Below are 12525 nucleotides of genomic sequence, written 5' to 3'. Positions count from 1 at the left end.
GAAGGCTTTCATGCAAAAAGGGCACATATAGCATTTTGGGCCGATTTTTATTTTTTGCAGGATCGAGCTAATTTTTGGCAGACTGACTTGTTTTGACGTGAAAAAGTCAAATTAACCAGTCATGGTTAAAGATACCCTTGGAAAACTGAGTTTTTTTGCACACATTATTTCTCAAAAACAAAGCGCAAATCAACAAAAACAATTATGCAACGATGCTTTTCATGTCAAAACAAGTCAGTCTGCAAAAAATTACCTCGATCCTGCAAAAAATAAAAATCGACCCAAAATGCTATATACGCCCTTCTTGCAGGAAAGCCTTCAATTGCACTCTGCACTATCTGAGATTGTCTCACTGGTCTTATCTTTTTGCTGCAGTTGTTGACCTAATACTGGGCTTGCTCCCAGTTGAAGAATTCCCAAGAAAGCATCATCAAGATGAGAAATTCTTAGCAGGTAGTAGCCAAGTCTAGTTGAGGGGTATTTTCCTCAGAGTTTTTTACTCAAATCTCTAAGCATTTTCATGCATATTTCATGCTCCATTGATACAATCACTCTGATCTGGGTATCATTGGAAAGATCTTTTCCTCTTGCAGAACTTGAGTATAGGGGATGCCAATTTTATTCAAAGGTGATGACAGGTGGTTATGGGTCGCACAGGCATCAATGGGTTTATGAAACTAATTTTTCTGGTGGTGCACCATGTGTAGTCTCAAAATGGTTTTAACTATTAAGAAGTCTTTTTTCGTCAAATGCCACATATACTAGTCAGCAGTTATACTGTATCATGAACAAACCTGTTTGAATCATAAATCTTATAATTATTTAAGAATAATGTGCATACTTCAAAGATAATGTTAAGTAACAGATAATGGTATTAAATACATTTCTTTGTTCCAAAGGTGAATCACATAAATTTATTCATGATATAAACTCAGCGGTCTCTTTCTTAACTAAGTCATTTTTAACAACTGCATCGCTAAAATGGAGGTTGGGTGTCTGAGACATCCAGGAGCTTCCACTATTGGCAGCCAGCTCCTAGATGAAGACTGCTCCCATGGCTGGCAAATGCTGGCAACCCAGCCATGAGCTCCCACGCAGTAAGAGGAACAGGCACCCATCACACTCTTGAAACAGTGGAAAGAGGGAGGGGAAGGGGGTGGGAGGGGAACTGCCTAGAAGATGAGCTGCCTGGGCAATGAGCTGCCACACTACTCAAAATGCCAGAAAATGTCTCCTGTATGTACGCCACGCTACGATCCACGAGCACGTGGAATTCCGACACATGCACACATGTGTCGACACTGCTGACTACCAGGGGAACACAAGCGCTCTTTGTTGTTAACTCTGTTAAATTGCATTTAACTGCATTAAAACATAGACAAGTAGTCTGTAGGAGAAGAAAAATGCTGTTTACTATTTTCAAATATCTCTTTTTGTTCCAGAGATATTCAAGTTTTTAAAATATGCAAATCAGTGAGGATGTCATAAACTCAAGGCAACTGAATTTTGATCAAATATGATGAACAAAGATATCTCAGCCAATTAATACATTTGCCAATGGTACCTCATCTGCATGATCCAGTAGGAATATAAATACGTTAGTTTACGTTCATAGCCTTCTTTAATGTTTTTCAAGCTGAAAATCATTAAAATATTGAAATCAGGGTAGATGGGACTGAAAAGGAATGTGTTGCTATGGGAACAGAAATTTTTATAGCGGTAGGTGTGTTGCATGTAAAACTATTAGCTTACCAGGTTTTAATGGTCTCTGCTGCAAATTGACTAAGATGGCTTTATTTATATACATTCTATAATATTGGTTTGAGTGTATGACATTATCAGTCATTTCATTTGCATGTTTTACACATTTTTCAAACTTAAATGTCTCTGGAACCAATGCAGATATTTGCAAATGGTAAACAGCATTTTTGATCTTTTGTGGAATTCTATGTGATAAACCTAGAAATTCAAGGGGTAAAAATTTGATCATAGTAGCACTTTACAAAGTAACACATGAATCTAATGATAGTAAAGTATACCTTGGCCTTTTCCTGTAAACAGACAAGAAGGGCAAAGTTATTTGCTATGGGAACTTCAGGACATAGACGAGTAATGTCATCGGCACAATCTGACTGGTCATCATCCGTTCTTTGCTTGGTCCCTGCCAATCTGATTTTACCTGAATCATCTTTCCTGTCTCCTTGGCTCTTTGAATTAGAAGAATCACCTGAAAGAACAATAATGATAGCAGGATTCTATTAATTGTTCCATAACACTAACTGAAAGTGCTAGAAACAGGATCAAATGGGTTACAATAATGATTCAAATGAAGAAATCCGTGATTCAAGTCTGTGAACAGCACAGCTACATGTATTTACATGTAGCAGGCCAATTTGTGACAAGTTAACATGTGATCAATTTAATAAACAAACAGCGTTAACAATGATACAAAATGAAATATATCCCATTTCCTCACTGGAGACAAGTCACTGCTTAGACTTTCTTTAGGGTTGACATGTCTTACAATTACTTTTGCCACAACTTTTCATAAAACCCTTGACCAGTAGATGAGCTTGGGAACTGTTTCCTTTATGTGCAAAGATCAGCTCAAGATGCAAATGATCTGCCAAATTCAGTTGCAATGCGACAAAATATAATTATACAGGCCAGGAGGAGAGCTGAAAGCTATTGAGGTCACCTCACAGGTCATGTACGTAAATGGAGGTGACTGATGCCTATATTGGCTTGAGATTAACTTTGCCTAAATTACATTTAGCCACATGTATTTCAATTTGTTTTTTTTGCCAAAATTAACAGCAAAGTGAGATGAGACTAGTAGCCAAAGATTTTTTGCCTTAATGACAGCCCTTGAGGACATATGGGAGTGACTTCATCTGCACACATTGTATCTATCATCATCACTCCATCTTTGAAAGCCTCCTGTAAATCTGACTTCACTTGAATTGTGACTTTTCCCATCTTAGCTTTGAAAAGAATCATCTAAGTATTGAAAACAGTAGGCCTTTTAGGGGAAGCATTGATTACAGTACATGACCCATGAGCAGATGCTGTTTTAAATTGCAAAGTCAAGGCTATACATTGGATACATGTATCCATAAAAACCAGCAGGATATCAGAACAAGCTTTTTGGAGCTGTTGCCGAGACAGAATAATTATATATGCATGTAGGATCTTGCGCCATGTCTGGCTACACTGCAGGCTTTGCCAGTCAAGTGTTTCATGTTGTATCACCAGTTACTGCTTAATTTTTGTTCAAAGTGTTACTGGTTCAGAGGCTAACATGAAAATCTTAGAATCATAAGATTTTTTTAAACAAGATACAGGCAACTGAAGTTTCACCTCTAAGACTATTTAAGATTAGGGAAAATTTGGTAGGCCAATTCAAGAAGCTTTGTATTTTAGTTATATCCTATGGCAGTCAAATTAGAGTGGTCAATGTCTGGCTTCTATGGTGAAGATGCTGAAAAGAGTCAATAACTCCCTTCTCTGACTACAGTAGTTTGAATACAAAATTAAAATTATCAACTTCTCTACACCAAAGCACTTTGACCACAGGGTTCCCAGTCATTTAGCCTCGAAGTCGATTAGCCCCTAGGCTAGGTCAGGTTAGTCCCCAACTAGAAGTCGATTAACCCCCATGTTCACACTTAAAGAACAAGAAATTGACAGCGTTCTCAACTTCTGGTTGGGGGCCAATCAACTTATAGTTGGGGGTAAACAGTTAGGACCTAATGTTATCGACTGGAGGGCTAAATGACTGGTTACTGACCACAGAGCTCCATATCAGTTTTTGTATCTCTGTATTAATGAAGAGCAGCACATATGCTATATTTTAAACGTTATATTCATCCTCCATGTTTGTCCATTGCACACTCTAAATGCAAATTTTCAAGCTAAGTTGTTTTGGCCGCATATAGTTAGCAAAATTATACATTTATAAGCTGTAAGCAAGATTATCTTAGTCAGAAAAACTTTCACTCCCATAAAATGGCACAAGTTCATGCACTCTGCATTTTATACTGATCGGTAATTAATAACAAGTAATCTAAAACAGCCTACCTATATGAACGCGGAATCTTGTCTATGAATCTGATATTGCAAAAATTGGCATTTCTTTTCTTTAGTTAAAGTCCATACAGGCAAAAATGACTCCAGTTGAGACTACAAAAGAATTTAACTTTGTCTTACTTTGAACTGAACTCCTTACATGTACGATTAAAGTTTATAAATGCTACTTGTTGTTGTTTCTGAGCAATATTGTCACCTTTCTCCTTTGCAGCGTTTGCAGACGATCCTGCATCAACTCTGGTCTCATTGCCCTTGGTTGAGGCAAGAGGATTTGAGGAATCGCCCAAATGGCATACTATTAAAAGAAATATTCCAAAGAATGATACTATTTGTAAGGGCGCCATGATTTCATTCTTATCTCGAGCTCGAGGATCAGCGAGCTGTCAACTATGATGCTCGTGACTCTACTCCTGCTCACACTCCGGCTGAATGCCCCCGCATCCCTGCTGATCCCTGCTGCGAATATTGGGCAGGAGAATCCGCTGAGGTATGTGAGTGCTGGCGCAGGATCGAGCCCACTTCCGCGGGCAAATTGGTTGGGGTGTGCGGCCCTGACCCTATTTATGACCAAAATATGCGATTTTCTCCACCTTACATATTTATGACCTGGCCAAAAATTCGAAACCCTATTTATGACCTGACCCTTACACGTAAATCAAAACCATGTTTCAGAGCTGCCTTTTGATTAGTTCCCAATGACCAATGTTAAATTGCCGTAAACATGATTTGTGAAGAGCTTTTGATGATTTTATTTTCGATAATGATGAAAAAGTGGCTTCTTCTTAAAAACATACCCATATCAAATATAGAGTACCAAAAAAGCCAAAATCGATACCCTATTTATGAAAAACCAAACCATACTCTTTGGGGTTGCACGTACCTATATAGCCCATATAAGGAGTAACCCAGGAGCCCCTCCTGGAGTAACCCCCGGGATTAGAAACAAGGAAAATGTTTTCTATTTCTTCTGGACAAGAGAGAAGAATAAGGGAAAATCGATCGTCTATTCCCATTATTAAAATGTAAATTTGTTTTCCTCTTGTTATCACCACGTCAACTGCTCGTGCTGTCTTTGTGTTTCTATCGAGGTAAAGAAGTATTTCAGACAGTGAGAAAAAAATCCTCTAAAATTACAGGTATCAAACAACAAACTGAAGGGAAATTAGTGAAGGATAGAAAATTTTTTGCGTTTTTTATTCAAAAGTGGAAATCAACTTCTCGTGTTAATGCTTGTATTCTAGAACAGAAAATTTCCGCAGGCATTTTTCAGACCATAGGCCCTCGATGTAAAAACTCGGTTGTTTATATAAAAGCACGAGCGGAAGTTTGGGAGAGAGTACAGACCCGTCTAAAGCGAGTTCACATTACTTGTTATAACATTCGAACAGATTTGTAAAACTTGATGCAAAGAAAACGTCAACTTCACTGAGTGAGGTTCGACTGACAAGTTATAACCTTCTGTAATTGACCTGATTAAACCCGGCCTAGTAGCTCCTAGTGGGTTAAGTATTTTGCCCTTCCGCCAGTGCTGGTTTTTTCTTTTAAATCCCTGGTAAATTTTATTTCTCTCTGGCCGATAGAAGTTAGTTTCCCTGGTGAGGTGTGTTCCCCAGCAAGAAAGTCAATGTGGAAAACAAGCACAAAAATGAAGATCAATTTACCGAACATTTTTTACATTTTTCCAACCTATTTTCAGATTCCACTGAAAAATGTTAAATCCTCGAATTAGCGGCGGGGGCGCTTATTTCAAATTTAGGAGAAGACGGGGTCCTTTATTCGGGGGAGGGGCTTAAAGGGGTGGAGCTCTTATTTAATTTTTCTCAAATCGTTATCGTAATCACTACGTAATATAACCTCTTTAGCTGGTCTAAGCCCGGCGTGCTGCACAAGGTTGGTCGGGCTTTAGGCAATGAATCAGCAGATCTTCACTACCATCCGTTGCGACGGTCAACGTGCAGTGCTTCATGAGTCAATAATCTCTTGTTTGTGATTGAACACATCCAAAATTAAACGACGCATCTTCTGTTGTCTCATTACTCTTCCATAAAAAAAGGGAAGGGGAAGGGGGCGCTTATTCGAGGGGAGGCGTTTATTTTAATTTTTGGCCGATAGGAGGGGTGCCTATTTGAAGGGGGCGCTTATTTGAGGGGAGAAATTCGACAATGACCGATGCGAGGTCGAAGCGTCGTTCGATTTAATTCTACGCGTAGTTTTTATCCCTGATCGTCTCTTAAAACCCCTGGTGAATAAGATATTCATTGGGGTAGATTTAACAAACTTCATGGTTTACAGACGTTACGTACAGTCTGGGTTCAGGGTCATATTAAAAAATGCGCGACACGTCCCAATGATTGACTGCAGGGTTTCATTTTTTGAGCAACAGAGACAGCTTTACAATTTGTTTTAACGTTTTTAATATTTTGCCGTTTAATAGTTAACTGTTTTAATATTTTATATCATATTATGAAAAGCGCTTTAGAATATTATTATAATTTTAGCGCTATTGAAATGCAGTTATTATTAATTGTTATTATCTTTGGTTTCTCATGATAGAATTTCAAGAAAAAAGTTCAGTTAAAGGAATGTCAATGTTTTGAATAGGAAGTTAACCAAGTATTGTAGTGTGTCGAGTTAGCTGGTCTCCAGCCTTTCATGTTTATTTGCAAGCCAGGAGAGTACAATAAATGGAAATAATGATGAAAATAATAATAATAATAATAATAATAATAATAATAATAATAATAATAATAATAATAATGATAGTAAAAGAATACAGTTTAGTTCAGCCGAAAGTACCAGTATGGATTGGCCATCGAAACACTTCCTCGCGACAACCAGCCATCTTTGCGCAAGAAAATATCCTAAAGAAATGAGAATAACGTATGATCAGTTAAGACAGCTGTTTGGATCTTAGACAATATACCCTCGATGTCCCGTTGAACTGCCAACGTGGCTAATTATTCAGTTAAACGCTATTTCAAGACCTCACAAACAGAGATGATCGTAAATGATGTGTGTTTTTGAAGTGTTTTATCAGAGGGTAACGGGTACCTTACGACAAAAGAGCACTTATGCAATACCTTAGGAGTTCAGTAAAATAGACGAGGTGAAAAGCTGTTTCATTTGAGAGCTGCCATTGAAAACACTGAGAGCGTGAAATAAAAAGACGTATCGCTTTGTTATTGGTTGATTCACTCGTGTCCAGTCTGCCGGTAACGACGGTCAATGCCGAAAACTATCATGGCGTCCTTACGGAGAGTTATAGCTTTGGGAATAATTCTTTTATTAGGGAGTCATTTGAGCGAGTCTTCACCTTCTCCCGATGAACAAATTACTAAGAAAGTTAATACACAAAAAAGGACGGAAATAGATGAGAATACTGCGAGGGAAGTCGAACCAGTAGCAAGTAAGCTGAATCTTTTTCAATTCAAAAGGCGTTGAGCTAATGTCATTTGACATTTGTGTAGGTTGAGTTGGCATTGCTATTTCCCATGCAGGGCTAGAATATAGCAGTGAATTGGCATTTTTTTTGTTGTTGTTGTGTTTGATAATAAAGCAAATGAACCTCGCTCAAAAGGAGTCCAGACAGAAAATACAGACGAAATACGCGATCGCAGAGGTAGGTTACGTGTGCATTCTAAGACTTGCTAGGTGACCTGCCATAAAATTATCATATTCTCAGGCGCTGATTAGTTAGCGTGAATTCAGCTGGTTTTACTTCGCGGTTGGTCATATCACTGCATCATAATAGGCTTGTTTTTCTCTTTTATACCATTCCGGTTTTCCTTTATCGTAAGACTCAATGAAACTAAGTCGTCTTTTTCCAAATGCAATAAACAATGCGGGACAGCTGTGAAGCGGATTCGGTCGATAGACCGGTACATTTCTTTTCAGTTCATTCAGTATACGAAACAGGTCATTCATATGCCGCTAGTATTATTATTCTACCATTTGCCTTGGAATTTAGGTGTTTTGTCATTCCCTTTATTGTAGAATATTTTCCCAATGATTTTGTTTGTGATATAGTAATATTTAGAGAAATCACATACAAAAAAACCCTTTTAACACGTGTACGAGAGTTATATACTATGTGCATGTTCATTTATATTAGTTTCGCTCAAATTATGGCACACGTTCTAAAATGCTCTTAAATATCAGTAGGGCTACTTTTAATGTGCTAAGGTTTATGTAGGAAATTCACTTTATTCAATAAGAACAGCAATGACATTGAGACCCAATTATGTTATTTTAAAACTGAATAATGTTGTGCTTTTTGCATAAAAACAGTGGGGCTTACAGAAGATGTCATTGAGTGTAAATTTGGTTCTTGCGGGAAAAAATAAAACTCAAAAGATCAATTTCTGTAATCCTTTACGCTGTAAGTTAAATAGACCCTCACAGTACAGTGCCCTGCCTGATAAGAACAATAGTATTGTATCCAATAAATGTAAGCCTCCCCCCATCCCCTTGTCCCACTAAGGTATATAGTGTAAACTCCCTTTCAACGTTTTTAAGTTGACTTGCATACCCGAACATCCTCACAGAATGTTAAAGGGGGACATGGGAGGACTCTGAACAAGATAATACTGCAAAAAAGAAATCAATGAACATTGCATCACCGTGGGAAAAGTTAGTGAAACACCATCATGGCAACATGTATATTTTAGCCTCATAATTTGATTGCATGAAGAAGTTTGTATGAAGATCCATGAAAATGACTGACAAGTTGACCCGAAAAGCCACTGCTGCCAAGTGATAAAACAACCTAAATTTCCAGGAATTGAAGTCGTGCTTCCTGACAGAAACTAATAATTTCACAGAAATAAACTACATAGTTCAGTTTCTTTCATTTGATCTTTGGTCCAAGAAAGGTCTAACAAGAAATCACAGCACTGCAAATACATGTAATTTCATTTCACCGAACACCATAGGGTGTTAAACACAAACATCACAACGTTTCCAGCACTTTCAGTTATGGAACAAGAATAGAACCTTTTTTTTTTCAATTGTTCTTGCAGGTGATTCTTCCAACTCAAAGAGCCAAGGAGAGAGGGGAGTTGATTCGGGTAAAATCAGATTTGCAGGGAGCAAACAAAGATTGGATGATGACCAGTCAGATTGTGCCGATGACATTACTCGTCTATGTCCTGAAATTCCCAAAGGAAACAACTTTGCCCTTCTTGTCTGTTTACAAGAAAAGGCCAAGGTATGTTTTGTTACTTTGTAGATTAATGTATTGAGTTTTTTTTACATAAACAATCATGTGATTTACCTTTGAGTAGAACAACCATGATGATTAACCATTTTGTAATAAAGAAGTATAATTATATTTAAAGATTTGAATCTTAGAAAAAATGTTACACATCTTCTGTGCAACGGCCCCAAAAATAAAGTAAACTAATGTTACTGTAACACTTAATGTTTTGTTATGAAAAGTGTTTTCGTCCTGAAATCTTTTTAAGCAGTTTACTTGTAACAGTTTTTGTCCCATACATGTTCAAAATAGTTTATAGTAAAATACTAAAAAAGACAACTTGGGCACATCCAAGGGAAATGCATCGTGGGTTTGAGTTTGAAATAACAGGAATTTGAAATAGCTGAATTTGTATACATTGTAAGCAGAGTGCAACTGTTTTGTAATAACAGCACAGGATTTCGGTTTATCTTGGCCACTTGCTGAGCTAGCTGTGTGATAAATACGTGATTTATATAACATTAGGTTACCTGTACAGCAGTTATTAGGTGACCATTATCAACTCACTGAATTCTGTTTCATGTTTCTCTATTCAGGAGGATGATTTGACCACAGATTGTCATCATGTAAGTTGTATTTTTATCTGTGCTTCAGGGCAGGAAAAAACTTGGGTCCGTTTGCCCAGGGCTAGGAAATTTTGCTCTTGCACAAGTGAAAATAGAACATCAGTGGTCTGGTGGGCAAGTGAGAGTAGCCTCAGTAGCCTTGTGAGTCTATAACAGTGTTCAAAATTACCCCTGGCTCTGGTTGTCCTGATGACTGCTTGGTTGCCCTTAAATTATTGGGATAATTTGTTGCTTAGTTATAGGTGGTTGAAAGGGTTTTTTTTTTTATGTAGTTGACGCCAAGTAGTGTGAAATGGCTCCCTTGAAACATTGTTCAAGAAGGATGTTCGCTCTTTCATGTAACAACCTTGACATTTAGCAAAAGTACTTCCTTGAAACAGAAAGTACAACACTTGCATATTCACATAAGAGAAATACAGTAACAACAGCAAAAAGCCTGTGGTTTCAATGAAAAGCTTAAAGACTGGAATGAAAATTGAAATTTACTGGTGCACTGGGCAAGTGTATTTCAATTTTTTTTTCCTGCCCTGTGCTTATAGTGCTCTGAATAGCAGAAGGGTCTCAGGACCTGAGTCTAATATATGACATGTAAGGTCAGCTGTCTGAGTTGACAAATTAATGGAAATCCTCTGTGGATTTAGTTAAAGGACTCTTTGTTATTGACCTGTTACAATTCCTAACTCATACCCAGCCCTACCTGTGTAAAACTTACCTGGAACCTTGGTATAATTGTACTTGGTATAACTGTGCGCAAAGAGTAGGGCACGTAGTTCCCGGTGTTGTGGACTGGCCTTGTCTCACAGGTTGGTGCTTCACATAGGGTTAACTTCATTACGCCTTTCCCCCTTGGACAGAATTGTCCAAGAAAAATTGCTATGTGTTTGTCTACTTATCATGCTTTGCCATAGGAAAGTCTTGTTCATATGACTTTAAAATATCACCATCAGGGCTGTTATTAAGTTTTGACTCACCAAGAGCCTGATCTTCACACCTGTAACAAACTTGTTATTTTATACGTGAATTGTATCAACCACTGAGTGAGGCAAGTTCACCTGTAAAATCAAGGGCCCATCAAGCACACTCAGCTGTAGCAGGTATTACAGGTTACGGGCCTTATTGACGGTCCTGACCATGCTGCTGTGGTCTCCGGCTATAGGCACAGCAGTTTCCAGCATGTTTCAGCACACATGTACTTTAATAGATTTAAAGTGCTGCTTGTACTCTTTTTTCAATAGTGGGACATTAAGGGTTTAGTCATTTTGAATTACATGACTCAATAAAAAGTACTAAATATTGTATGACTGAATACTGCTTTAATTTCACTGAGAAGCAAGAGTAAGGATCAAAATGTTGGCATGGTTTCACAGGGAGTTAATTCAGTAATAAAATAATGATGTTGTTGTAAAACAGTATTTGAAGCATTAGTTGCTTAAGGTAGACCACTGTCTAACAACATGATGCATTTCAGAAATTGTTTGTGTTTTGGGAATGAGATGATGAGATGGGCAGACTCTTTGTATCATTATATGAAGAACTTATGGTGGTTTGAAAGCATTAAACTAGATTTAACATTCTCATGCCCTTATACTTTTATCTTCAGATGCTGTGGGAATACAAACGCACATTTGCCAAGGATCAAAAGTTTGAAAAAGCTGTGCAGGAAAGATTTTGTGTGGCTGATCTAGAACTGGTAATTGTTGTGACAGTGTTTCAAAATTAGTACCACCGATAATTATAATTAACATAATTAACTGTTAAAATTTATCTTGGTCCCCGTGTATCTTAAGTTGGCAATTATAAGAAAAAGATTTTTTACTTTGTGTAAATCTGTAGTGCAGTAACAACATCTTTCATTTCATTTCTTTCTATAGTTGTCTGATTGTCAAAAACCAGGGCAGATTGTTGCTTGTTTAGTTGAACACAGACAGAATCTGACAGTTCCTGCATGCAAGCATATGATGACCAAAATGCAAGCAATTTTCTTCAGTGATTTCCGTCTGATTTCACACTTTTTGGATAATTGTGCTAAAGATGTGAACACGTTTAAGTGTGGCAGGATTCCAACAGAAGATGACGAAGAGGTTTGTGTTGCAAACAGTGATTTATGGAGTATTGGTTCCTAAATATTTTTTAATATTTCTTGAAATAGATTCATGTCATTTCACATGATTCAGTTGATCATTCTTGATTGTTTTCCTAGGATGTCCACTCTCAAAATGATGTACTAGAATGCCTTGAAGAATACCAGGAAAAATTATCACAGGAATGTCAGAAACAAATCTATCGTCTAGCTGAACTGTCTTCTGATGACTACCATCTGGACCGCCCTCTGTACTATGCTTGTAAAGATGACAGAGAGAGATTTTGTGCGGAGATTCCTTCAGGCGAGGGAAGAGTATACAAATGTTTGAAGAAACACAAGTCTGAGGAAGCCATGAGTGATGAAGTAAGTTGCAGTGTGTCCTTCCAGGATCCTGATACAATGCTAAGTTAAGATCCTCTAAGAGGCCATGTAAGATCCTTTATAAGATCCTATTATAGGACTATCTACAGTACCAGTCAAATGTGTTGAGGTATTGAGTTGCAAGTCGAGTTGACCCAATTTTGAATCAAGTT

At 37.6% G+C, this 12525-nt stretch overlaps 2 protein-coding genes across 5 annotated transcripts in view; one reads left to right on the top strand and one right to left on the bottom strand.

Moving 5' to 3' along the window:
• LOC145466637 (Golgi apparatus protein 1-like) overlaps positions 1-4777 on the bottom strand; it is a 49232-nt gene extending 44455 nt beyond the window's left edge. Inside the window, exons 1-3 of one of the 2 annotated variants that reach the window (XM_081450349.1) lie at positions 4727-4777; positions 4286-4695; positions 2040-2227 (exon numbers count right to left, since the gene is read on the bottom strand). In XM_081450349.1, coding sequence (XP_081306475.1) covers positions 2040-2227; positions 4286-4433 — 336 coding nt within the window. In that variant the 5' untranslated portion in view covers positions 4434-4695; positions 4727-4777. Of the gene's footprint in view, positions 1-2039; positions 2228-4285 lie in introns of both variants that reach the window. The other variant, XM_081450350.1, reaches the window with a different exon arrangement.
• A 2522-nt stretch (positions 4778-7299) lies between these two features.
• LOC145466635 (Golgi apparatus protein 1-like) overlaps positions 7300-12525 on the top strand; it is a 29143-nt gene continuing 23917 nt past the window's right edge. The window contains exons 1-7 of one of the 3 annotated variants that reach the window (XM_081450347.1): positions 7300-7495; positions 7646-7708; positions 9108-9295; positions 9880-9909; positions 11510-11599; positions 11781-11990; positions 12110-12355. In XM_081450347.1, coding sequence (XP_081306473.1) covers positions 7315-7495; positions 7646-7708; positions 9108-9295; positions 9880-9909; positions 11510-11599; positions 11781-11990; positions 12110-12355 — 1008 coding nt within the window. In that variant the 5' untranslated portion in view covers positions 7300-7314. Of the gene's footprint in view, positions 7496-7636; positions 7709-9107; positions 9296-9879; positions 9910-11509; positions 11600-11780; positions 11991-12109; positions 12356-12525 lie in introns of all 3 variants that reach the window. The other 2 variants (XM_081450346.1, XM_081450348.1) reach the window with 2 other exon arrangements.

Source organism: Orbicella franksi, chromosome 13 (genome assembly GCF_964199315.1).
Source record: "Orbicella franksi chromosome 13, jaOrbFran1.1, whole genome shotgun sequence".
Lineage (NCBI taxonomy): Eukaryota > Metazoa > Cnidaria > Anthozoa > Scleractinia > Merulinidae > Orbicella > Orbicella franksi.
This window is presented reverse-complemented; position numbering and strand designations above follow the sequence as displayed.